General features: G+C 40.7%; 3 protein-coding genes across 5 annotated transcripts in view; 1 reads left to right on the forward strand and 2 right to left on the reverse strand.

Annotated features, from left to right (window-relative positions):
• Positions 1-1068: 1068 nt before the first annotated feature.
• On the reverse strand, positions 1069-3583 carry LOC115132264 (uncharacterized). The gene is made up of 4 exons (XM_029664718.2): positions 3372-3583; positions 2959-3051; positions 2493-2858; positions 1069-2382 (listed from the first exon to the last, which is right to left on the reverse strand). Exons 1-4 carry the CDS (start codon positions 3384-3386, stop codon positions 2248-2250), a joined length of 609 nt encoding a protein of 202 aa, XP_029520578.2. The 5' UTR covers positions 3387-3583; the 3' UTR covers positions 1069-2247.
• A 248-nt stretch (positions 3584-3831) lies between these two features.
• Positions 3832-6767, forward strand: b3gnt7l (UDP-GlcNAc:betaGal beta-1,3-N-acetylglucosaminyltransferase 7, like). The gene has a single exon (XM_029664716.2). It carries the CDS (start codon positions 5020-5022, stop codon positions 6262-6264), a length of 1245 nt encoding a protein of 414 aa, XP_029520576.1. The 5' UTR covers positions 3832-5019; the 3' UTR covers positions 6265-6767.
• Positions 6768-6921: 154 nt separating this feature from the next.
• Positions 6922-26246, reverse strand: part of cep104 (centrosomal protein 104) — a 41005-nt gene continuing 21680 nt past the window's right edge. For 2 of the 3 annotated variants that reach the window (XM_029664713.2, XM_029664714.2), the window contains exons 15-22: positions 26109-26210; positions 25727-25805; positions 25452-25527; positions 25076-25184; positions 24724-24862; positions 22213-22280; positions 10981-11068; positions 6922-8700 (exon numbers count right to left, since the gene is read on the reverse strand). In XM_029664713.2, the coding sequence (XP_029520573.2) occupies positions 8555-8700; positions 10981-11068; positions 22213-22280; positions 24724-24862; positions 25076-25184; positions 25452-25527; positions 25727-25805; positions 26109-26210 (807 nt within the window). In that variant the 3' untranslated portion in view covers positions 6922-8554. The remainder of the gene's footprint in view (positions 8701-10980; positions 11069-22212; positions 22281-24723; positions 24863-25075; positions 25185-25451; positions 25528-25726; positions 25806-26108; positions 26211-26246) is intronic. The other variant, XR_010464398.1, reaches the window with a different exon arrangement.

The following is a 26246-nucleotide window of genomic DNA, read 5'->3' on the forward strand; positions in this document are numbered from 1 at the left end:
ACTGCATGGCTAGGCACAACTCTTAACACCATCATCAAGTTTGCAGATGACACAATAGTGGTAGGCCTGATCACAGACAACGATGACACAGCCTAAGGGAGGTCAGAGACCTGGCCGTGTGGACAACAACCTCTCCCTCATCGTGATCAAGACAAAGGAGAAGATGGTAGACTACAGGAAAAGGAGGACCGAGCACACCCCCATTCTCATCGACGGGGCTGTAATGGAGCAGGTTGGTATCCACATCACCAACAAACTATCATGGTCCAAACACACTAAGACAGTCATGAAGAGGGCACAGCAAAACCTATTCCCCATCAGGAGATTGAAAAGATTCGGCATGGGTCGTCAGATACTCAAAAGGTTCTACAGCTGCACCATCAAGAGCGTCTTGACTGGTTGCATCACTGCCTGGTATGGCAACTGCTCGGCCTCCGACCGCAAGGCACTACAAAGGGTAGTGGATACAGCCCAGTACATCACTGGGGCCAAGCTTCTTGCCATCCAGGACCTCAATACCAGGCGTTGTCATTGGAAGGCCCTAAAAATGGTCAGACTCCAGCCACCCTAGTCATAGACTGTTCTCTCTGCTACCGCACGGAAAGCGGCACCGGAGCGCCAAGTCTAGGTCCAAAAGGCTTAACAGCTTCTACACCCAAGCCATAAGACTCCTGAACAGCTAATCAAAGGGCCAACCAGACCCCTCTTTTACCTCGACTAACCGTTGCCCTCGCACATTGACTCTGTACTGGTACCCCCTGTATATAGCCTCGCATTGTTATTTTACTGCTGCTGTTGAATTATTTGTAACTTTTATTTTCTATGTTTTACTTAACACTTATTTTTCTTAAAACTTCTCAAAGCATTGTTGGTTAAGGGCTTGTAAGTAAGCGTTTCACTAAGGTTTGAAAATACACCTGTTCTATTTGGCACATTTGACAAATAAAATTTGACTTGAGAACTGATTGCAGCTACATGGCCTGTAAGCGTCATTAGATAATTATGTGATAAAGTTATGCTTTCATTTGGGCAAGTGTAAATGTGTTTGTGGAATACAGACACGGGTCATTGAAAATTCAAAAAAGTTTACTTGCTCCTTGTATTGGCAGTGTAACATTACCTATGTTTAACTTCTACAGTGATTTTTGTCAACATTTACAAAGTTGGCATTGAAAATATACTGAACAAAAATATAAAACATGCAACAATTTCATTTTTTTTTTACTGAGTAACAGTTCATATAAGGAAAATCCATCAATTGAAATAAATTCATGTCTAGTCACGACCGGGCAGGTGTGCAGCCATGCCTACCCACTGGGGAGCCAGGCCCAGCCAATCAGAATGAGTTTCCATTACCCGTTTAGGCAAATTGCACTTAAACTGGCAACAGACTGTATTCTCTCCCACCTATCGGTTATGTCTCAGGTAGTCCGAGAAAGCCAGAATGGATATAATCCAATAATTGACTAATTTTGTGCCAACGTATCACCACTGTCCGTGCCACTGTGAAATTTAGTCCTGCAGATCAGAAATAACTAAATGGTGAAAGTTGCCAGCCAACCAGTAGAAGAAATTGATTTTGCAAGCAGTAGGCATTTAGAATTAAATGTAGCATGGAGCTCATGACACTTTCCCCATGAACCTTCCAAAGTATTCAGCAATCATTTATTACAAAGAAAGTTTGAAGAAAGGAAAATCCCACCCATCGAACTGATATAAATGTTGTAATTTGTGTCTTTAGAAAGTGTTTCCTATATCTGCAGTTTCCGTTACACATCACCATTTTTTTGTCGGTACATTGCTTTTGTCTAATAAACCCGGGTCAATGGAAACCTGCCTAACGACTACATGATTTATATGTTGCATTCATTCAGTCGTGCTATTACATAGCAATATAAAAACACCAAATAAAAAGATATTACTGTGCATACATACTGACAAGGCAACCAGTAACAAAGTAAAAGACACATTCAATAAAAATAGAACAAGCGCTTACCCTGTACCAATTAAACAATATATACATACTATAGGTCCTGATAATTGAAAAGCAAGAAGTTACTTTGTTAGTGCAAATAGCTTTTTAAATATCAATACAAATTTAAAAACTTTGGGGTACATGCTGGCAAAAAGTTAACTTGATACCCTCGTTCCATTGAACAAATCCACTTTCCCAGACTTGTCTGCCATTAGGCTAGTAAAAGGACAGAGGTTTTAATCCATCCCATTGATAGGATTTAGTTCTATAAACTAAGTGCCATTTATGTCCTCTTGCTGCATGTCGGTGTAGCCCTCTTCATCACTGTCCTCTTTGGCGTAGTACTGTCGTCTCCGGTGCTCCCTCCTGCTGAAGGTCGAGGAGGCTGCAGATCTCTGTGGACAATCCTACAAGGCAAATGGAAATAACAGTATTTGAAATTAGGCCACATACTCCAAACATCCGACCATTATTTCACCCATCACACCAAGCACTTCTTGTAAAAATCTCCTCTCACCTGTACAACTTCCATGTTTCCGAAGAACTTTTCCACAGGAAGAACCTGGTTGCTGTCATCATCAAGGAAGATGCTCTTATCAATCACAACACCCGCTTCAGTTTCATCACCCTCCATATTCTCTGGTAACACGTTTGTTCTGCGGTAATTCAACTCAAATCTCAGACCATTCTCTTTACCCTCCCACAATTCATCCATGTCTGGTGGTGCGCCACAACGTGTCTTTTCATCCCATTTATAACCGTCACAAATGAGCCTCTCAGAAGTAGTTGTTGACTCCATACAACCGCCAACCATACAGTCATTCAGGGGAATTTCGTTTTTTGAGTCTTCCATTTTTTTAACATCCATCCTCTTCACTGAACTCTGAAGGCAAAACAGATTATTCAAAATATTAAAAGGCTTCACTGATGGACCAGCCATAATTTAACACGTATCTAAACCGAGAACTAAAAACAACATTCACCTTATCTGGACTCTTCACCTTGAGGTTTCGGTCGCTTGAGGGAACAGCGCACTTCTCCTTTCGCCGCTTCAAGTTGCTAACTCGACTCGACATCTGAAATTAGTTCAGACATTTTGTTAATCAACAGTTGCACAGACATTAACTAGCTAAATAACGAACACTTCTTAGCTGGCTACCGTAACCAACAGATAGTTAGCTAGCTAACTACTGCCCCGCTAGCTAACAGACTACCGTTAGTCGATGAAATAAGGACTAATCAGGATTCCCAAAGACAATGGAATCGCTTGCTTAGGTAGCATTTGTTTTGCTAGGTAGGACAATTTAATCGCTAACTAAATACTGTTAAATAATAGTATATATTGTGGGAGGTTAACTAGCTAACGTTTGCTAGCTACTAACTCGGACAAACTCACCTGTTTCTTCCTCATTTTCGGAAGTTAGCTACATGTCAGTCACTGGATTGCAAGCTTGTTAACAGTCGCTTTTGCACAAATTTCTGTAGACGTCGCTAGCTAATTCAACCAATAGTAATTTTGTTCTAAATACAGGTCGTTAGCAAACGGTAAAATCGTCGTTCTGATAAAAAAATTTAAAAAAGACACCGTGTTGTTTTCTGGTCCGAGTGGTGAGTCGAGACAGCGCTCGAATTCCGAAAAATGTAGCTACGTCTAGAAGTCACGTGCAGTTCAATCAGAGGTCGAGGTCTCTGATGCTGAATGATCAAGAAACATTTGATTCCTTGTGCCAGTCAATGGTGCATCTGTTTGCCTTTGTTGTTTCGACTAAAACTTGAGTGTCGTGTCTTACTGCACTTAATACATGTTTATACAGGGCATAAATAAGGTCGTTGTTTGAGGTGGAAAAACACGACACATTTGACAATTTCCAAAACCGACACACGGGGGTGGTAAAAGCTTGTAATGTATTTCCTCACACAGCCCAAAGACACCGGTTTCCCCTTTCATCTGTGCTTGGGCGTCTAGAGTTACACTGATTTTGTCCCTGTGGATCTCTCTTTCTCTCTGTGTGTATGTGTGTGATAAATATATTTTTGTGTTAATGGATGATTATTGCAAAACAAATGTACCCTATAATTTATAATTACGTTTTCTAAAGCTACGTTGATGGTAGCTAAGGGACTTAAATTTAGTTCCTTAGATACGTTGATGGGCAATTGTATGTAGGCTGTGATATTATAATGCATATAATAATGCACAATAACCTATTATATAATACAGTATTATTATCATTATAATAAGACAATACACTGTATTGCTTGATGGCTGATAAATAAATGGCAGGTGCAATCAAATGGACAATATAGCCTGAGCCGTAGTTTTTCAAGTAACTTATGCTATTAGATATCTAATTTAAAGACTAAAAGATGAGTGAGCCAACCTGAGACGCAGTCTAGTGAGCCACTTGTGATGTGAAATAAGAAACCTGCATATTGTCACAGATATGTGTAATGGGGAGGATAAAAAACCCAGTAAATAAAATAATGTTGAAAATACGTATATTTTCTGACGTCGAAGTTAGGTTAATTTTAGGTTATGAATGAAAGTTCAAAATACATATTTTCCGGACTGGACGAAATCTGAACCAAATATAGACATCTGTGATTGGTTCGGACCGGATCAAAAATTAACAATCGGTGGCTGGTCCAAACCACACCAAAAAAATACCAAACAAAGAAGGCCGGTCTGGACAGGACCCCCACAAAATATGTACAAAAGAAGTCGGTCCATGCTTAGTGGGAACTGAGTAAGTGGATAAGTTTGTAGGCAACAGTCACTTTTCAAGACCAGTCCACAATCTCATCGATAACGTTTTTTTGTTGTATGATATAACAGAGATTACTTTCCAAGAAATATAGATGAGTCTTTTTGTACGCTAAAGGAATAGCATGTTGGCGTCCAGCTACCTACTCTCAAGGTAGCTGGTCACGGGACAGTGAATAGACTCACTAAGATGTAGCCAAAATTAATGAGATGCTTTAACAATAAGGGTACATATTCAATTTAAGGATTTCTTATTCATTACACGTTTTGCGCCATAGATATGGATATTTTTTTCAGAAGAAAGAGGGCATTGAAAACTCTCCTCAGCTTGTCTCTAGTTTTTGCGTCTTTATTGATGATCCAAAAGTTCAAGCTTGTGGATAACAGCATCAAGGATGATATAGAGGTTAAACGCCAGGAAGAAGCCGGTTGGTGTGGACCTGAGTGTGATTTCTACAAAGGAAAAGGCCTATTGAAAAGCAGTTTGGGAAACTACTCGCCTGTTCTTGGTGATGATTTGGATGCGCCACGGGTGAAGGTGTCCAACGCTACTCTAGCTACTTGGGATGTACACGTTATGAACTGCAGTGAAGATTCAGCCGTGAGGAAAAATGATTGGTTTCGACGTTTGGATCCGAGGTTCCACCAATTTGTGCTACACAGACATTGTCGCTATTTCCCAATGTTAATAAATCACCCGGATAAATGCAGGAATGGAGACGTACACCTGCTCATGGTTGTAAAATCCGTTATAGAGCAGCATGATAGGCGAGAGGCCGTGCGTAATACCTGGGGTAGGGAACAGGAAATTGATGGTAAGAGAATAAAAACGCTGTTTCTTCTAGGAAGCCCTACAAATGGTAAAGACACGAAAAACCTTCAAAAGTTGATTGAGTATGAGGACATTATATATGGAGACATTCTTCAATGGGATTTTATGGACACATTTTTCAACCTCACCTTGAAAGAGGTAAATTTTCTGAAATGGTTTGATATTCACTGTTCTAGTGCCAAGTTTATATTCAAAGGGGATGACGACGTTTTCGTGAATACAAAGAACTTACTGGAACTTATTGGTTTCAAGACTGAGGACCGCAAAGAGCTGAACTTATTTGTTGGGGACACCATATCCAAAGCCATTCCCATCAGAAACCATCAAAGTAAATACTACATCCCCAAAGAGCTGTTTGACAAACCGTACCCACCTTATGTTGGTGGTGGTGGGTTTTTAATGTCCTCACAATTAGCTCATAGACTGTTTGTGGTTTCAGAGGACTTGGAGCTCTATCCCATTGATGATGTGTTTTTGGGAATGTGCCTCCAGAAGCTACACTTGACTCCAGAGATGCACATAGGTTTCAGGACCTTTGGCATCATGAAACGCAGAGTGAGTCCAATGAACAGAGAACCTTGCTTTTTCAAAAACCTCATCGTAGTCCATAAATTGAGTCCTCAGGAGCTATTCAGGATGTGGAGTGTAGTGGAAAATAAGGAGCTGGTTTGTGCCAAAAACACTGCACCATGATTGTCAAGCTAAAGCTCAGTGTGACAAAGGTTATGCAACAAATATGGTTAAATTGTTAATTGTAATATGTGTATGTAGGCCTAGTAGGACACACTGATAAACTAAAATATCCAACAACACTAAAATATCCAACTAACAAAGACAATGTGAAAAGAATGACATTCTTCCATTCTCACTGACCTGTTTAATGTTTCACTTTTGTAATGTTTATTGTAATGTCAATAGGTAGGAAAACCAAAATAGTAAGTGTACATGACTTTTTCAGCAAACTGTAAATATATGGCAGTATTGAACACTGAAAAGCCTTTTTCATGCCAGTTTAGTGCCTTTGATTTTTGAGATTATGGATGTTTTAGTAACTAAAAACGTTACATGAAAATATAATTTGGTAAATGTTTGCCATAGATTCTAGAACAAATATTTAATGACATTTTAAGAGTCACAACTAGTTTTTGTGTTGATGTTTGTAACGGATTCATTAAATATGTATTGTTATATCAGTGTTTTAATGTGTCTGAGTGCTGGGTAAGAGTTGAGGGCTGCTGGGTGGATAACAGATACTGTAATTGTTGGTGTAAAATATTGCAACAGTTGTCTTTGAAATACATATTTGGCATCTCAAACTCACCAGAGTAAGAGACAAATGAATCTATACAGTGCTGTTAACTTCATTTAATCAAACATAGATGTTTCAATCTCTGCACAGAATGGTTGTAAATCAAATATGTACAGTCAATACTGATTGATATGTACTGAAAATCCACAAGGAAAATATATACATCAGTGGAGGCTGCTGAGAGGAGGACGGCTTGTAATGGGGCAAATAGAATGGCATCAAATACATGTAAACCATGTGTTTGATACCATTCCACTGATTCCGCTCCATCCATTACCACGAGCCTGTCCTCCCCAATTAAGGTGCCACCAGCCTCCTGTAATATACACCTATGTCATTTCCTAAATATTAAAAAGCTGAAAGAGACAAAAAGATTGGGATGTAAGAAAATGTCAAATTGTCTTATAATTTGATCAAGATTGGTAACTCAAGGCAAAGGACCAGCAGATAACAATGAAACACACCATATAACATATGAAGCAGTAAAATAGTATTGTCTGCGTCTGCTAAGTGAACCCTTTATATTAGTTCCAGTCCACATTGTACTGATGTAGGGTGTACCTTGGAGATAATTATGACTTGTAGATTTAGGTCAAGATTCACACATTTGGTATAAAATCCCTCTGATTTAGGCTACCTATACGAAATGCAACAGCATGTTAAGTAACATATGGAAAAAAATGAAACCCTATAAAAGGGTGCATCTTACCATATCTAGAAAGTATTACAGTGAACTAAGTGCCTAAGAGGTTTCATCAAGTGGGACCATTCTCAAATCTTAGATGTTTGGGAAAATTACCACTAACGTACATTACTCCTAAAGAAAAAAAGAGAACGTTTGTTCTCATTTATTTTCTATTTCAATTAGCAATTAATCATTCCTATTTTACCTTAAATGGCTTTTTGGCTAGGCCAAATATCTGTGCTTAGTGTTGATTGTCTAAACACTCAATATATATATATATAAAAAAACAGATTGAAACAATAAATAGTGTGACAATGTAAAAAAGCATGATAAATTCCATTGACAAGCAAAAGGTGCTATATAATAACTAAGTAGGGAAATTAATTACAGTAAGAAACAAAGACATTTACACAACTACTGTATCAATGTAAAACATATTTGATTAGATTACAAGCCACACAGAGACATAAAGAGACGTAAAGAGAAATGTAAACAGATGCCCTGCATAAAGCTGGATGTAGCTACACTCAGGCTGTTATTGGATTTGGAGTAATCAATAAACAGCTTAGAATAGTATTATTACTATATTATAATACCTTAGTATGTAGTATACTAATATATAATATATTGCAATATCGTTCAGTATCCCTCCCTTTTGATTTTAGCCAGATTTTGGTCCCTGTTCTGACAGACTCAGTTGTAAGGGAGATTAATCCAGTCCTCCCTAGTCAGGGTGTCAACATGAAACTGTAGCCCAAAACTGACAAATGTTCTTCCCTCATTTCCTCTCCCATTGGTGTAAGGCGACTACATAGGTTGGGATAAAGCCATATGATTGAAACCTATCATGTCATTTCAGATCAGTGATAGTAAAGGAATATATTTTATACTGTTGGGACGGTACCATGGTTTTTCCTCATTCCAAGCATTTGGGCAATCTAGGGTGCTCTTGTGTAAGAAGACTGGGGCAGGGACGGTTGGGTGTGGGTTCACCGTTTGACTGGGGTGAGGCGGCTGGTGTGGGTTCGGCTGGCTCTGGGTGCCAAGGCCGGAATCCTGCTCCCTTTGCCCATTGCCCTGCCCCTACTTCCCACTGACCACACCTGCTTAAGCTTAGCCACACTGCCAGGCTTCCCTGAACACAGGAGAAAAAGAAGAGAATGACTTCCTCCACCATTAGGAAGTACTGAGTGTTATTCTAAAATACTTCCCCCCCCAACCACACGGGCACATGCACAAACGCACACACATACACAAAATATCCCATAATCACAAATTGAAAACAGGTTTGTAGAAATGTTTGTAAATTTAATACAAATAAAACAGAAATATGTTATTTAATGTAGTATTCAGACCCCTTGCTATGAAACTTGAAATTGAACTCAGGTGCATCCTTGAGATGTTTGTACAACTTGATTAGAGTCCACCTGTGGTAAATAAAATTGATTGGACGTGATTTGGAAAGAAAACACCTGCCTATATAAGGTTCCACAGTTGACAGTGCATGTCAGAGCAAAAACCAAGCCATGAGTTCGAAGGAAGTATCCGTAGAGCGCCGAGACAGGATTGTGTCGAGGCACAGATCTGGGCAAGGGTACCAAAAAAACCATTTCTGCAGCATTGAAGGTCCCCAAGAATACGGTGGCCTACATCATTCTTAAATGGAAGAAGTTTGGAACCACCAAGACTCTTCCTCGAGCTGGCCGCCCGGCAAAAGTGAGCAATCGGGGTGAGAAGGGATGGTCACTGACAGAGTTCCAGAGTTCCTCTGTGGAAATGGTTGTCCTTCTGGAAGGTTCTCCCATCTCTGCAGCACTCCACCAATCAGGCGTTTATGGTAGAGTGGTCAGACGGAAGCCACTCCTCAGTAAAAGGCACATGACAGCCCGCTTGGAGTTTGCAAAAAGGCACCTAAAGGACTCTGACTATGAGAAACATGATTCTCTGGTCTGATGAAACCAAGATTGAACTATTTGTCCTGAATGCAAAGTGTCTCATCTGGAGGAAACCTGGCATCATCCTTACGGTGAAGCATGGTGGTGGCAGCATCATGCTGTGTGGATGTTTTTCAGCGGCAGGAAGACTAGTCATGATCGTGGAAAAGATGAACGGAGCAAAGTACAAAGAGATCCTTGATGAAACCCTACAAGTCTCTGCATGTCCCAGCCAGAGCCCGGACTTGAACCCGATCAAACATCTCTGGAGACCTGAAAATAGCTGTGCAGCGACGTTCCCCATCCAACCTGACAGAGCTTGAGAGGATCTGCAGAGAATGGGAGAAACTCCCCAAATACAGGTTGCCAAGCTTGTAGCATCATACCCAAGAAGACTTGAGGTTGTAATTGCTGCCAAAATGTGCTACAAAGTACTGAGTAAAGGGTCTGAATACTTATGTACATTGTTTTATACATTTGCAAACCTTTCTGAAAACCTGTTTTTGTTTTGTCATTATGGGGTATTGTGTGTAGATTGAAGGAAACAAATTAATCAATTTTAGAATAAGGCTGTAACGTAACAAAATGTGGAAAAAGTCAAGGGGTCTGAATACTTTTCGAATGCACTGTAGGTCTAAAAAGGGCCTGAAATGGCCACTTTTCATCATGATTTTAAAAAATAAATAAAAATACAAATGTAAAAGCATGCCAAACATCTTTCCTCCCAATTAAGTTTGTGAGAATTGCCAGAACAATCTGATAGCAAAAAAAATGTCAGTCTGGAATTGCCTTGTGTGTACTGTATACAGGTAATCTGCAAGGCAAGAAGGTTGTACAGTGTTTGAATGCTGTGTGTGTGTGTGTACACATTTGCAGAATGTGCATCAGAGGAGATTGGTGGCACCTTAATTGGGGAGGACGGGCTCAAGGTAATGGCTGGAGTGGAATAGTATCAAATACAGTAAACGCTTGATGCCATTCCATTTACTCCATTCCAGTCATTATTATGAGCCGTCCTCCCCTCAGCAGCCTCCACTGACTGGCATGCATGTATGCGCACACAAAGGACAGAGGAAAAAACATGAAAGTTCCTGTGATGGCAAAGGTCAGGAAATGACAAATACAAACAAAAAATAAACTTTCAGTGAAAGGGTATAAACAGAGAAAATTCGTAACCAATGAACTATCACTTGAGCACATACTGTACTGATCATTCACATGCACTAATTGGTTTTGCATTTTGAAAGCATTACTGCCTTTTTCAGTTGTTTTGAATTCACAAGAATGCAAAACACATTATTTACTATACAACAAATTGACATTTCAATGCATCTCTCGGCATGAGACTGGAACACAGCTCAATATTTGACCAATATGCAGCATGGGTCCTTTCCATGGGTCTAACACTACCCCCCCAGGCTTGGGTGGAAGAGCGGGGGGGGGGGGGGGGGGGGGGTTAAGTGGGTGTATGAATGACTTACCTTGTGCCAGCTGGGCTCTCTGCAATACCGCAGTCCTCCGTGAGTTCTGTTTACAGCCCTCTCGGCCCATGAGGTGTGCCTTCCAGGCCTGGAGGACAAAGAGCAAGTCAGTCTGCTGCTGGCCTATAAAATTGACTCTCTCCCTCTTACTCCATGCATGCCTTTGCTTTGCAGCAGCACTGTGGGCCGGTGTCAGAGCCTGGCTAATGGCCGACTTGGCTCTCCAACACAGGGGTTTTCTGGCACACCAGGCAAGGGTTTGGGCCGCAGAGGTTCAACTGCTACTGAGAGTTTTCCTTGTCGAAGGGAAGAAGGAGAAGTGCGAGGGAGACTGAATGCGGCAGCGCTGCTTGAGGGCTTCCTGAAAATGTGCCTCCTCAGTTCATCTTAAGAAGGACACTGCATGTGTGTTTTTATGAATTTAAAAAGGCAAGTCAGTTAAGAACACATTTTTATTTACAATGACGGCCTACCAAAAGCCAAAAGGCCTCCTGCGGGGATGGGGGATTAAAAATAAAAATGTAGGACAAAACATACATCACAAGAAGAGAGACCCCACAACACTACATAAAGAGAGACCTAAGACAACACAGCATGGCAGCAACACATGACAACACAGCATGGTAGCAACACAACATGACAACAATACAGTAGCAACACAACATGGCAGCAGCACAAAGCATGATACAAATATTATTTGGCACAGACAACAGCTCCGAAGTCGCTGAAAGACATTTTCAATCTTTGCCTGACTGACACACAAACAGGTTTCGGATGTTATATACGGAAGAGTTACACTGTCAAATTTCCCCCAAAAGGAGGCTTAGTGTCGACATGCATTGACAATGCAGCTCAAATAGAGCATTTACATTCTATTCTAATATTTCTATTTACAGTGGCAAGAAAAAGTATGTGAACCCTGGATTTCTGCATAATTCGGTCATGAAATTTGATTCCTCTAGGTCACAACAATAGACAAAGTCTGCTTAAACTAATAACACAAGAAAACGTATAATTTTATGTCTTTATTGAACACACCGTGTAAACATTCACAGTGCAGGGTGGGAAAAATGTGAACCCTTGGATTTAATAACTGGTTTACCCTCCTTTGGTAGCAATAACCTCAACAAAATGTTTTCTGTAGTTGCGGATCAGACCTGCACAACAGTCAGGAGGAATTTTGGACCATTCCTCTTTACAAAACTGTTTCAGTTCAGCAATATTCTTGGGATGTCTGGTGTGAACTGTTCTATTGAGGTCATGCCACAGCATCTCAATCGGGTTGAGGTCAGGACTTCTGTTGAAGCCATTCTGTTGTTGGTTTACTTCTGTGTTTTGGGTCGTTGTCCTGTTGCATCACCCAACTTCTGTTGAGCTTAAATTGGCGGACAGATAGTCTTACATTCTCCTGCAAAATGTCTTGATAAACTTGGGAATTCATTTTTCCGTCGATGATCGCAAGCTGTCCAGGCCCTGAGAGAGCAAAGCAGCCCCAAACCATGATGCTCCCTCCACCATACTTTACAGTTGGGATGACGTTTTGATGTTGGTGTGTTGTGCCTTCTTTTCTCCACACATAGTGTTGTGTGTTCCTTCCAAACAACTAAACGTTAGTTTCATCTGTCCACAAAATATTTTGTCAGTAGTGCTGTGGAACATCCAGGTGCACTTTTGCAAATTTCAGATGTGCAGCAATGTTTTTTGGGGGACTGCAGTGGCTTCTTCCATGGTGTCCTATGAACACCATTCTCGTTTAGTGTTTTATGTATCATAGACTCATCAACAGAGATGTTAGCATGTTCCAGAGATTTCTGTAAGTCTTTAGTTGTCACTCTAGAATTCTTCTTAACCTCATTGAGCATACTGCGCTGTGCTCTTGCAGTCATCTTTGCAGGACGGCCACTCCTAGGAAGAGTAGCAACAGTGCTGAACTTTCTCCATTTATAGACAATTTGGCTTACCCTGGACTGCTGAACATCAAGGCTTTTAGAGATACTTTTGTAACCCTTTCCAGCTTTATGCAAGTCAACAATTCTTAGGTCTTCTGAGATCTCTTTTGTTCGAGGCATGGTTCACATCAGGCAATGCTTCTTGTAAATAGCAAATTCAAATTTTGAGAGTGTTTTTTTATAAGGCAAGGCAGCTCTAACCGACATCTCCAATCTCGTCTTATTGATTGGACTCCAGGTTAGCTGACTCCTGACTCCAAATAGCTTTTGGAGAAGTCATTAGCCTAGGGGTTCACCTACTTTTCCCAACCTACACTGAATGTTTAAATGATGTATTCAATATAGACAAGAAAAATACAATAAGTTGTGTTTTAAAAGTTTAAGCACACTATGTTTGTCTATTGTTGTGACTTAGATGAAGATCCGATCAAATTTGATGACCAATTTACGCAGAAATCCAGGTAATTCCAAAGGGTTCACGTACCTTTTCTTGCCACTGTAGAATACTCATCATCCTTAAAAGATCAGGGCTGTTCAATTCCGGTCCTGGAGGTTTTTGTTTCTACCTGGTAGTTAATTGCACTTACTGGTATCCCAGTTCTGAATTAGTCCCTTATTAGAAGGAGAGGATGAAAACCAGAAGTGTTTCGGCCCTCCAGGACTGATACTTAACAGCCCTGATAAGGAACATATTTCTTACTATTTAAAAGGGGTAATCTGCAATTGCTATATACATTTTGGACCTTTTAATATCATGATATATACTTAGGCCCATAATTATTTGCACCCTTGATAAAGAAGAGCAAAAACGACCAAACTAAATAATAAAAATACTGAGCTATATTGTATGCTCCAAAAGTTGGAAATTACATTATTTTATACTGTTGGTTTTGTGGTAAATTAACAATTTCTTTGTGGCTTTTGATTAGTGCATAGGGTTAGTGTCTTTCTGGAAGATACACTTGCGTCCAAGTCTCAGCCTCCTGGCAGAGGCAACCAGGTTTTTGGCTAAAATGTCCTGGTCCTTGGTAAAGTCCAGTGGAAGCAAAATAGCCCCATAACATCAAAGATCCACCACCATATTTTACCATAGGTATGAGGTACTTTTCTGCATATGCTTCAGTTCTTCAACACCAAACCCTCCACTGGTGTGGTGGCCAAATAATCTCTATTTGCATGTCATCTGACCATACCACCTCCTGGAGTACATTTTAGTCATTTAGCAGACACTCTTATCCAGAATGATTTACAGTTAGTGCATTCATATAGCTAGGTGGAACAACTACATAACACAGTCATTAACTTAACACAGTATCTTACAAATCCTGGCCACAGACTGAGTAATTTAAATGAATTGGTTTATGAACATTGAGAACCTAATTCTCGTGACAGAGTGAGTGAAAAAAAAGTCAAGTGTGAATGTTAGTTCACCAAAGGCAATTGGGTGATAATTTGAATAAGAGGTAGGGTTTCAAATGTTTTCGGAAGATGGGCAGAAACTCTGCTATCCAGGTGGAAGCTAGGTCCACCATTGGGGTACTAGGACGGAGAAGCTTGGACTGGGCTGAGCGGGAGCGGCCTTCCCGTAGGGGTGGGAGAGCCAAGAGACCAGAGGTGGCAGAACGGAGTGCTCAGGTTGGGGTGTAGGGTTTGAGCCTAGCTTGAAAGTAGGGATGGGCAGTTCTTCTTGCTACTCCGTAGGCAAGTACCATGGTCTTGTAGTGGCTGCGAGCTTCGACTGGAAGCCAGTGGAGTGTTCGGGGAGCAGGGTGACATGGGAGAAATTGGGAAGGTTGAACACCAGGCGGGCTGCAACGTTCTGGATAAGATGTAGGTGTTTGATGACACAAGCGTGAAGCCCAGCCAGAGTTGCAGTAGTCCAGACGGGAGATGACAAGTGCCTGGAATAGGACCTGCACCGCTTCCTGTGTGAGGTAGGATTGTACTCTACAGATGTTGTAGCATGAACCTGCAGGACAGAGTCACTGCTTTGATGTTTGCAGAGAACGACAGGGTGTCCAGAGTCACGCCAAGGGTCACCGGGAGGGAGAAACCATGGAGTTGTCAACCGTGATGAAGAGGTCTTGGAGCGGGTCGACCTTCCCCGGGAGGAAGAGCAGCTCCATCCTGTCGAGGTTGAGCTTGAGCTGGTGGACCGATATCCAAGCAGAGATGCCTGTCGCCACCTGGGTGTCAGAAGGGGGGAAAGGAGAAAAGTAGTTGAGTGTCATCCGCATAGCAATGATAGGATAGACCATGTGAGGATGTGACAGAGCTGAACGACTTGGTGTATAGAGAGAAGAGGGCGTAGATCTGAGCCCTGGGGGACACCAGTAGTGAGAATAAGTGGTGCTGACACAGATCCTTTCCACGTCATCTGGTAGGACCGGCCTGCTAGGTAGGATGCAATCCAAGAGTGTGCAGACCCTGAGACGCCCATAGCCCAAAGAGGGTGGAGAGGAGGGTCTGATGGTTCACGGTGTTGATGACATCGGATTGATCTAGTAGGATGCGAGCAGAGGAGAAAGAGTCACCTTTGGCAGTGTGGAGAGCCTCCGTGACACAGAGAAGAACAGTCTTGGTTAAGTGACCCGTCTTGAAGCCTGACTGGTTAAGGTTAAGAAGATCATTCTGAGAGAGACAGCAAGAGAGTTGCTCAGAAACAGCACGCTGAAGTGTCTGTAATTTTTGACGTGAGAGGAGTCGAGTGAGGGAGGAGGGGAGTGAAGAATGGGAGGTCTTCAGAGCTGGTCAGGAGAAGGGGATGGGGTTGAGCAGGCAGGTTGTCGAATGGCCTGACCCCACTAATCACTGGCTTTCATCTGGAGAGAGGGGAGAATGAGGTCAAGGCGGAGGGTAGTTCTATGTGACTGGGACCAGTGGAATGAATAAGCTGAGTGAATGAGGAGCGGATGTCGTTAACCTTTTTTTCTCCAAAGTGGTTGACAAAGTCATCCGCAGAGAGGGAGAATGTGGAAAAAAGTTTCATAGGGTTAGAGGCAGAAGCTTGACATTTAGAGTGCCAGAAAATGGCTTTAGCAGCAGATACAGAGGAAGAGAAAGTATAGAGATGGGAGTGCTACCCGCAGACCTAAACAGCATTGGCACTTGGATTGGAACCAGTGCTATGGTCAGATGACATGAAAATAGACCTCTTTGGCCACGCACACTAGTGGTGGGTAAGACATTGAGAAACAAAAGCATAAGCAGAAAAGTTATCATTGAGTACAGCGCAGAAGATGAATTTACGTTGTACGCTGTAACATATGGACAAAGTTGAATAGTATTGTATTGTAACATGTCAGCCTTGTTTTGAGCCATTTCATCAGAAGCATGAAAGGTTTGAGGTGGTTAGAGGTTTGAGGTGCTGCCAGTGTTTCTTTTGCCCCGTGGACACAAGACCATTTCATTACTTTAGTCAGGGATGGGCAACTCCAGTCCTCGGGGGCCTGGATTGGTGACACACTTTTGCCCCAGCCTCAGTTAACACACCGGACTCCAATAATCAACTAATCATGGTATTCAGTTTAATCAAGTGTGTTAGCTTTAAGGCTGGGGGAAAGGTGCGACACCAATCAGGCCCCAGAGGACTGGAGTTTCCCCTCCCTGACTTAAGTGGCCAGGCAACATGGAAAGCTCAAGTATCAAACGATGGAATTAAGTAAAGGAAGAAGATGCTTTGCCGTGAGCTAAGCTGTATGATTGATTCGGGAAAAAAATACAAATGAACATCGGAGAAAGAAACTGAAAGGCGATTACATCTTTAACAGTTAGATTTTTTTTTTTCCAAAATGCCATGCCCAAAAGAAAATCATAACGCAAGAAAAGTTGTCACATTTTATTTTCCTTTGGATTAACAACATTTATATTTTGAAGTGAGGGCTTTGGAGTCCACTGTGACTTTAAAGACAGACAATGTTTTCCACACAGCTGTTTGGTCCTTAAGCCTAACATTAACAGCACTCTGGGTGGTGGCAGATTGACAGAGGGAGGAAAAGAGAGAGGCACGGTACAACTGTGTTTGTGCTAGTGAATGCCCTTACAAGTCTTAAACAACCTTTATATCTATCTACTTAGTATTTTAGCCTTCTGTCTCATTCACCTTAAAGTGGAACAGACAGCATTTTAGCAACATGAAATCTTATTAAAATCTGTTAATAGAATTACACTTTAAAAATAAATAAAAATATCTGACAAACGAGCACTTAGATATGGTCATTTTAAAGTTTTCATACATTTTTAAAATGTTTGGGAATTACGTATACTAAAGCATTTATGACAATTCTATAGCAATATAGAGTGGGAAAGCAGCCGTGTGTTTGTACAATTAGACACTGCAGTAAATAAAATTGAATAAAAACATTTGTCTTGTCCAGGACCGGAGTCTACGCAGACATGTGCACCATAGCCAATCAGAGGTACAGTAGGCCTATATGCAAACAAGGGCCTGCCATCATTCACTTTGAACTGGACTGTATTTACAGGCAGTTGCAACAGCGCAACTTTAGATCATTAGAACGCATTTCGGCAAAAGCCTCAAAATACACTTGAATGGATTTCTGCAAATATGTACCTAAATACCACGGGAGTCCTCTTACATTTTGGGAACGTTACAGTTCTATTTATCATACAATCATAAAAAGGTTGGCCATCTTTCCCTATATGCATCTCAACAACAACAACAAGATCAACAACTAATGCAAGCCAGAGAAAGATGAGCTAAACTCTAACAAAGGAACATTAGATAAACCCTCTCAAACTTTTTCAGCTGGTTGGCAGTTAAAATTGCACTGATAAACGATGGGGAATAGCCTGCTCGTCCTTCTGCAGCTTGCCTGCCATTGCATGCGTTGTCCCAACCAAGCACCCAAGCTAACTGGCTAAAGTTGGCTAGCTTGCTACTTCCATACACAAATGAGAGAACACCTCACTAACCTGGTTAGGCTGTTTACATGTTATATAGATCGTTCATGAGCAAAGTTCCCTCTAAACTATACGCAGCTCCCCTGGGACTGTCGCACAGACTAAATATTAGCCCGCGCAGAGAAGCAAGAGATTGAACTTCACTCAACTTTCAAGTTTTCCCCTTTAGTTAACACTATCAATGTTTCCCTCTACTGTGGGAATTGCCAATATTAGCCACTTCCATTGCAACATACAAAACGAAATATGCAAGAGATTTTCTTGTAGGCGGAACACAACGGAGTAGAATTCTATTGCATTGACAGGCACAACTCAGCCGATACTCTACAGACCAGATCGGTGCGGCATAACCAATCAGAGCTGCAGTATCCCTATATGTGACCCGATTCAGGAAATTAGGCGTATGTCGCAATTCACGACTTCACAGGAGAGCTGTTTGAACGTCATTTTTTTATATCAAAATGAGCTTTCTTGGCAGAAATGCCTTCTTGAACATGTGAACTTTCATGTACCTTAATAACAAACTTGTATGCCATCTGTAAATACGAATAAAATTGTTAAATTATGAGCCTTGTTGGTTAAAACCAAAGAAAAAAAGTCACTTCCCACTAGCCATGAGTGGCTGGACATGCTGAGAGAGGAGAGAGGATTGGTCTGCCATATAGAAGGCCTATTTGAGCTGGTCAGTCTGTGTTGGTAATTCTGTCGAACACGGCTCTTTTTTTAAATGCATTGTGTAGTGGAGTTGCATAGCTAAGTGTTACTCTCCACTGTCTGAAGGATCAAGTTTTGAAATCAGTGGAATTAGAGTATGATAGCTAAAGAGATGGAGAAAACACCTGTCTCTGGATTACATCTTCAAACAAGAGCAACTGTGGCATGACATTCATGACAGGGAGACATGTCCATCATGCATGATGATGTGTACAGGTAAGATAGCTAGCTAAATTTTCAGATATTACACATTTCTAATTTTGACAGAAAGTGGTTTTATTTCAAGCTAAAGTGTACTGTTAGCTATCTAGCTAACGTTAGCTGGCTGGCTCTGTAGCGGACGTTGTTATTTGTATCCCAGAGTTGTTTGCTTTGCTAGTTAGAGCAAAGAAGCGTAATGAAATTTTTGCCAGCAGAGCTGGTTAGGCTGTTTTCATGTTATCCTAGGGAAACAAATCATCGGCCAGAGCTTCAAGTGTGCGCTTTGAAAGCTCAGAAGGCGAAACAAGATGGGTGGGGCTAAAGCTTAAGAGGGTGTGAACGATGCTGAATGGGTTTAAACAAAGTGGAGCTCTTCACTAGATACCAAAACATTTCAAAGGCCATTTTCTCAAAAGTGAGTGAACAAGTTTATCAACTTTCAAAGCAGAATTACTTTCCCATTGCTCCTCAACAATGCAGTATGATATACCATTTTGTAGCTCCGAGTCTCTACTTTTATCCAATGTCAAAACACAATTTCCAATTTTGCTACATAAGACCGAATCCAAGTGGTGAGTTACATATGCAAATAGACCATTGCCGTATATGGACCTGTGCCATTCACTTTGAACTGGACTGTGTTTAGAGCATGAGTGGTCGCGAGTAGATTCGCTTGATTTGCGATCAAAGCGAGAGCTGGATATAGCCACATGTGCACATTTGTTCATATTTTTTGCTAGTAAGTGAGTTATTAGCCTAGTTATAGCCCATTTCTAGTCAGCAATGGGGGAGTTGTTGCTTCCTACAAGAGCACAAAACATGTGCATTTCTAGCCATCTTTGAAAAGTGAGTCAGGTAAAGAACATTTTTTCTGTCTTAAAGGGGCAGTGTTGTATTTTGAGACAGGCTTCAATAAACTAAGTGGCCAATAGGCAGAGGGTAGCATAATGTGTGTGATTATCTGTAATAATGGTATGGGAATAATAATAAACTTTCTTTTATAAAGTGGTTTCTTGCATCAAATAGCACATTCAGTCACCTCCTTGTCTGAAGGTTAAGTGGAAAAACAGGTTAATGTCAAGCCCTGCATAATTTTTCCAAAAGTCTCGTGGAATGTAGGTCTACATTAAACACCACCCATTGGCTGCCACTGTAGGCTGATGACAGCTATTTTCATGTTAAAATGTTATGGGATACATTTTCTCCATTGTTTTTGATGTTAGGCCACTGATAGGCCTACATTATAATCAAATAGCCACAGCAGCCTACTTGGCCACTGTTATAATTTTAATTAAAGTGTTCACAATAAACGCGCAACATAAGTTGCACAATGTGGCACAAATTCAGCAGGTGTTGCGTGTTCGTAAGTAAATTCAGTTATTCTGCGCTCTGACACACTCACACAAGAGTGCTCTGAAATCGGAGTAGGTAGCTAGCCACAGTGAATTCACGAACGCAAGAGATATGGTAACATAGCTAGCAAAGCAATTCAATTTCAAACTAAATGACACGTGCATCTCTGCGGTAACTGTGTAGCCACCAAAAAATTATAAAAGGGGAAAAAGTCAGGCACTCAACCACTCCTCCAATGACATGACGTCCTCCTAGCAGTTAGCTAGCTAGTGTTTGTAGCTTGCTACATAAATAGAGACATTAGCATTTTAGCCACGTTATGACTGATTTGTGGTCATTGCCCTCACTAGTTTGGTTCTATTGACATGCCCCGCCTTAGTTACATTCGTCAGTTTTTGTCCAAAATAATGAGTCATTGACACTGAAACAGTGCATCTCGAATAGAGGCAGCAAACAATGTACCAGGCCAGCTGTGAATTACAACCTGATAGCAATATTTTTTGGACAAAGAAGAAATGTATTGGTGAGTTATATTAATCACGCATTGAACCGAATCCATCTATTCTGCCAACATCATGGAATGTTGGGTCAAATAGTACCTATATTTTAAGCATTTCTTTTGTTGTTGCATAAACTGGGAATTTGATATTTTTTACTGATATGATTGTTTCATATCTGCAAAGAAGTTAAAATGATGTCCGTTCCACTTTAAACATGTGTCACGTTTTCCCCCCTAATCTCAAAAGGTGACACAAGCTAAACTAAGGCGAGGTTTGAATCCAATCAAATTTTGTCGGCTACGCGCCATTAAAGCTAATTTTCGAATGAGCCCACATATGCAGTTTGCCGTGAATGTGGTTTTAGCGAAGACGGGAACATTCCTTTTGAAAGGTGCATAGCCGACAAAGCACGATCGGATTAAATCCCAGCCTAAACAACATGCACCTGCCTTAGTTGAAACTGCTACATTTGATAAACTAAATTTTTGAAATAATGCAGGCATATTTTGTGTTTTGACAAGAAGTACTGTTGAAATCACCGTTTTTTTTCTGGATCAAAAAGGGGCATAGGTGGTGGGCGTGGCATAGAGTGTGGCAATGGGAGTGGTTGGCCTATCGGAACTGCTTGATTTTAGCAAGAATTTTTTTTCAGTTTTAAAGCACAATTCCTGTCAATTCTACACATTTTACAATGTAGCTGAGAGAAAATGTTGCAGTTTTAAAGTGAATTTCCTGCAATTCTATGCATTTTGCCATGCCTAATGAGGTGTTCTTTTGCTAACAAATTATAACAATCAATACTGCTAAATTAATTATTTTGGAAATGTTCTATTCTCCCTAACAGTCTCTTTTATTTTGGTGATTATTAGTTCTCAAAGATACTATAAAATAAATCCTTTTATCTTTTCTACATACGTTATATCTGGTTTTAGTCATTTAAGTTTACACTGAAATTGTTTTTCCTTCCCAAAAAATAATTACACACACACAAACAGTTGAAGTCAGAAGTTTACATGCACTTAGGTTGGAGTCATTAAAACTTGTTTTTCCAACCACTCCACAAAAACTATAGTTTTGGCAAGTTAGTTAGGACATCTACTTTGTGCGTGACACAAGTAACTTTTCCAACAATTGTTTACAGACGCAGTGAATTCTAAGTGAAATACGTATAATACAATTCCAGTGGGCCAGATGTTTGCATACACTAAGTTGTGCCTTTTTGCAAATAAATTCATTAAAAATCCTACAATGTGATTTTCTGGATTGTTTTTTCTCATTTTGTCTGTCATAGTTGAAGTGTACCTACGATGAAAAGTACAGTCCTCTCTCATTTTCTTAAGTGGGAGAACTTGCACAATTGGTGGCTGACTAAATACTTTTTTGCCCCTGTGTGTGTGTGTGTGTGTGTGTGTATGTGTGTGTGTATGTATATATATATATATATATTATTTTTTTTACTGTTTGAACTTAGTCATCCCCAAAAAATGCATCGGTGGCCCAAGTCTGACAGTGACTGGCTACAGTGAAAAGGACCACGGCCAGTATTTGCGGTCCTTTATTATATAATCTGTGGGAGTGCAACAGAATCTCACCTCTTCTCCAGACATGAAGTTGTTGTGACACAAAGGACAGTGGTTGGAGCCTTTGACTGAGCCAGGAGCTGAAAACAAAGAAACATGAGTAGCACAACCCTGCACAGAACCCCAAAATGCCCACCAGTGGCATGTATTCATGAATGCCAAGAGAAGCCAGGCTTCCCCCCCAAAAAATGGACCAATAATTTAGTATAAAACTATTTAATCTGTGTTATCATTTCTCTTCAATTCGCAATTGACAGCACCTATCTCACCGGAGAAATCTTCAGAGCGAGGGAATCTGCGCCCCTCATGTATCTAATGCTGTCTGAACAAAAAGAGTATGACATGTTCCCGCCGTAGCATTTGATTGATTGTTCCCAGTGAGCATAAAAAAGTATAAAATAATTACCCAATCAGTGTTGAGCTGAGCGCAACTGTGGGTGGTCCTTGCGCACCAAAACACCCCCCCAAGAGAGGCCAGTTTGGATTTGGCATCACACCAATCAAATCACATCAAAAGTGAAATTGCCCAAAATTATTTCCTTTCTGCATCTGCTTGTGATGTGTTGATGTTCTGAATTAGTTAGCTATGTCGTTCCTACAATGCGGTGTCTTTTCTGTCCCCAGGAATTATAATTTTGTAGGGTTAAATTGTGGATTGCAAAAGGCTTTAAATATAAAAGGTCACATGATTTTAAACTTTTTTTTCAGTGGCATTTTTGCCATGTCCTTGGGTGTTATTCATCAACTTCAACAAGAAATAGAAGCCATAAAATAATAACATTTAATATCTTTCTTCATTACTTAATAACTTTTTTTCATGATTGTATTTATTATTATTGTATTTAACATTGTGTGTCCCTGATATCACTTTCCACCCCATTAGTTTGCAGTAATAGTCCTTTAAGAAAACAGCCCCTTCCCACATTGACATCATGTTCATGAAGTGTCATCATTTGTTTGGTGGGAAAGCAATGGTCCAAAGCTAAATAAATATAAACACTTGGTTTTATCTATTTTTCCATGTTTCATTATGTTAGTCTGTCTCACTCCTACATTGCCACAATCTTCAAGTGTTTACCATTATTCTAACCTTAACCCACAGAGCTATGGCTAATTTAGGCTCCAAATGTTCACCCTGTTAGGTTCCACCCTGTTGGGATTATTCTCTCTAGCTTGTGCTTGGCTCTGCCCACCTCCTTGCTTCTTCTGCCCACTATGACTCATTTGTTCCCATTGGAAAAGACAGGCTGTGGTCTTGGGTTAGTTATACAAATCTTTGTTTGCAGTTTGCAATGTTTGCTTTGCCTCGGATTTACATTCACTTATAGATGGGTTAGCTGCCAATGTCACGAAAACAATGCACACGCTTCAATGAGGCAGAAGTCTGTGTGTTGTTGTGATTCTGGATGGCCAGATAGCTAGCAACAATGACAAGAAGCTACCATGTGGGGAATCATAGATGGCTCTTTTCAGCTCATTGTATCTTGTTATTGATACCATGTCTTGTTTTGAGGTGTTTTGACTGATGTCATGTTTATGCTAATATGGCTCAAATGTGCTTGCTAGCTAACCAACAACTGTAACAATGTATTTGAGAGACAACAAGTGCTCATTGTGCAAATGTATTTGTTTTCAATAATCAGACACTAAATATAGTTTACATGTTGTCAACAATCTAAGCCAACCCAGTCTGTTTTGCCCCATAGTTGCACATACGCGTCAGTTTTGTTGCTAAACAACCAACCAGTCTATACATTTCCATACTCACCAAGAATTACATTTGGTAGTTCATTTCAGCAGAGATGGTGGCTTTTAGTATAGTTTTTGAATCTTTACAAAGCGGACAAAATGTATAGACAGGTTGGTTTAGCTAAAACAAGCAACCTATGACTCCTCACATGGCAGCTTCGTGTCATTGTTGGTAGCTGTCTGACCATTCAGTCATTACACCACACGGACCTCTGCTTAAAAATACATTACAATGAAAGTATTAGAACAGTTCCGACGATTATTTTATCCATGATCATTATCCATAATCATTGGTTACACGGTTATACATTTACCGTGCTAGCCCTAATAATAACACTGCCATGGTATCGTTTTAAAACAACTGTTCCCATTCCCTCGCAAACCGAAAGGATGTTGTCTATACATTTTATTCAGCTCTATTCAAGCTATAAATTCAACTAATTGGCCACATTTTGGTTGAGCACCAATGTATATACTCCATGCAGTGATGTTACCTCTCAGTGATGTTTCCTTTCTATCAGTCATTTACACAAGTGCTGTTTTAATGAGCTTACTCGACAACCCAACAGACATGAATGAAAGAGTAGATGAGTGTTTATAGTAACAAGCACAAAAGACTCAATATCCTTGGCTGTGTTGGATTCTTGTAAGAATATACTTGCTTACAAAGACTAAAAGAAGGGATCAAGCATTTGGCAAGGTTAGCATAGTTAGCAGGGTAAGAAGTTAGCAAAGTTAGCAGTTCGCTAGTGCTAGAGGAACGTTGAGTCTTACGGTTGCAGGCAGGGCTCTGGGTGTGGTGGGTGAGCTCGTCAATGGACACGGCCTCTGAGCAGCGAGGGCACTGACTGAACCTGGCCCTGTTCTCACACTCCCCCAACAGGTGCTCTGTGAGGCTGGCTATCTCAACCACCTGAGAGAGACAACATCAGTCACAAAAACACACTGGTCTCCAACACAAGGACACACAAAACTACACTTTAATGTGTCTACGCACTACACGGTCATATCCTTACTCCACCCAAAGCTCCTGCTGGTTCCCCATCCTATGGTCCTTCCGCAATGGGTCATTTTGTAATTTTTTTGATAGGAGTTACTTGAAGTGGCCCTACTGGCCTTTGGGTACCTGTCTACATTGGTCACAGCAATGCAACATAGGACAGTGCTTCCAATAGTGCAGGTCCAATCCATCTTCAGTGAAGGACTCATCTTTTTCACTGCAGAATATACAGAGGCTGAAACACATTGAGAATATACACACTGACCGAAACACATTGAGAATATACACAGGCTGAAACCAATTCAGAATATACATACGCTATAACATTAAGAATACACAGACTGAAACACATTATGAATAAATACAGGCTGGAAAATACAATTGAAAGGCATTCCATGTTGACAATTAGGTGTTTTCCACTCTTCTATGCGTTAGACAATTTTACAGCATTTCAGTCAGCTTCTGAGATTCCTTTCTGATTTTGCTGGGCATCAACACTCACTTGTCCAAGTTGTTGACAACTGAAGACTGGTTATCTCCTGCATCTTCCGGGTTGCTTTGGGGTGCAGTTTTGACACCTGGAAAGCAACAGGTATTTTTCACCTGTCACTACAAACTAGAGGGACAGTGTATTGTATTTCCTAAAATAATGCTTCAAAGTGGTGCAACCAGCATTCCACTGTAAAAACAAAACCAAAACCTTTTGTGGTATTTCAGGTGGGTTTAACAAAGTCAGTATACGTGTGAACAGTGGTTGAGGATAGGGTTCATACCGACCTGTTTTTACAACTTTAACAGCCTCTTTCTTCTGTTCTTTGGTATTTCCCTTCTCGTTTTCCACTTTGGAATTGGCCTTCTAAAATTAAAAAAACAAAACCGCAAATCAACATCTTGCAGAGATACAGTACATACAGTCTAAAAAGTGTTGTAAAACAATATACCCGTGCTTATATCCATAACAATGGTACATATGATTAAGTGTCTTTTGGAAATAATCAATTCCATAGAGACTATTACGTGTGTGTTCTATTTACTTCAGTGGTCTATACTGTGGACATACAGTACAGTGGAATGAGTGCACAACAAGGAGGAGTGACACAGACACGCTGGCCTGTTGAAGGAAATTAGGTAATAGTGCAGTGATGACAGCTCCACCTACACTGATCTCATTCAAGGCAGCCAGCTGCTCCCGAAGACTACGGATCTCCTCTTTCTCCTTCTCCCCCTCCTGCTGTACTCCTCCCTTCTTTGACGTCTGAAACTAAATTAAAGAAGTATAGTGACACACTTAATGCCA

This window comes from Oncorhynchus nerka, linkage group LG7 (assembly GCF_034236695.1).
Source record: "Oncorhynchus nerka isolate Pitt River linkage group LG7, Oner_Uvic_2.0, whole genome shotgun sequence".
Lineage (NCBI taxonomy): Eukaryota > Metazoa > Chordata > Actinopteri > Salmoniformes > Salmonidae > Oncorhynchus > Oncorhynchus nerka.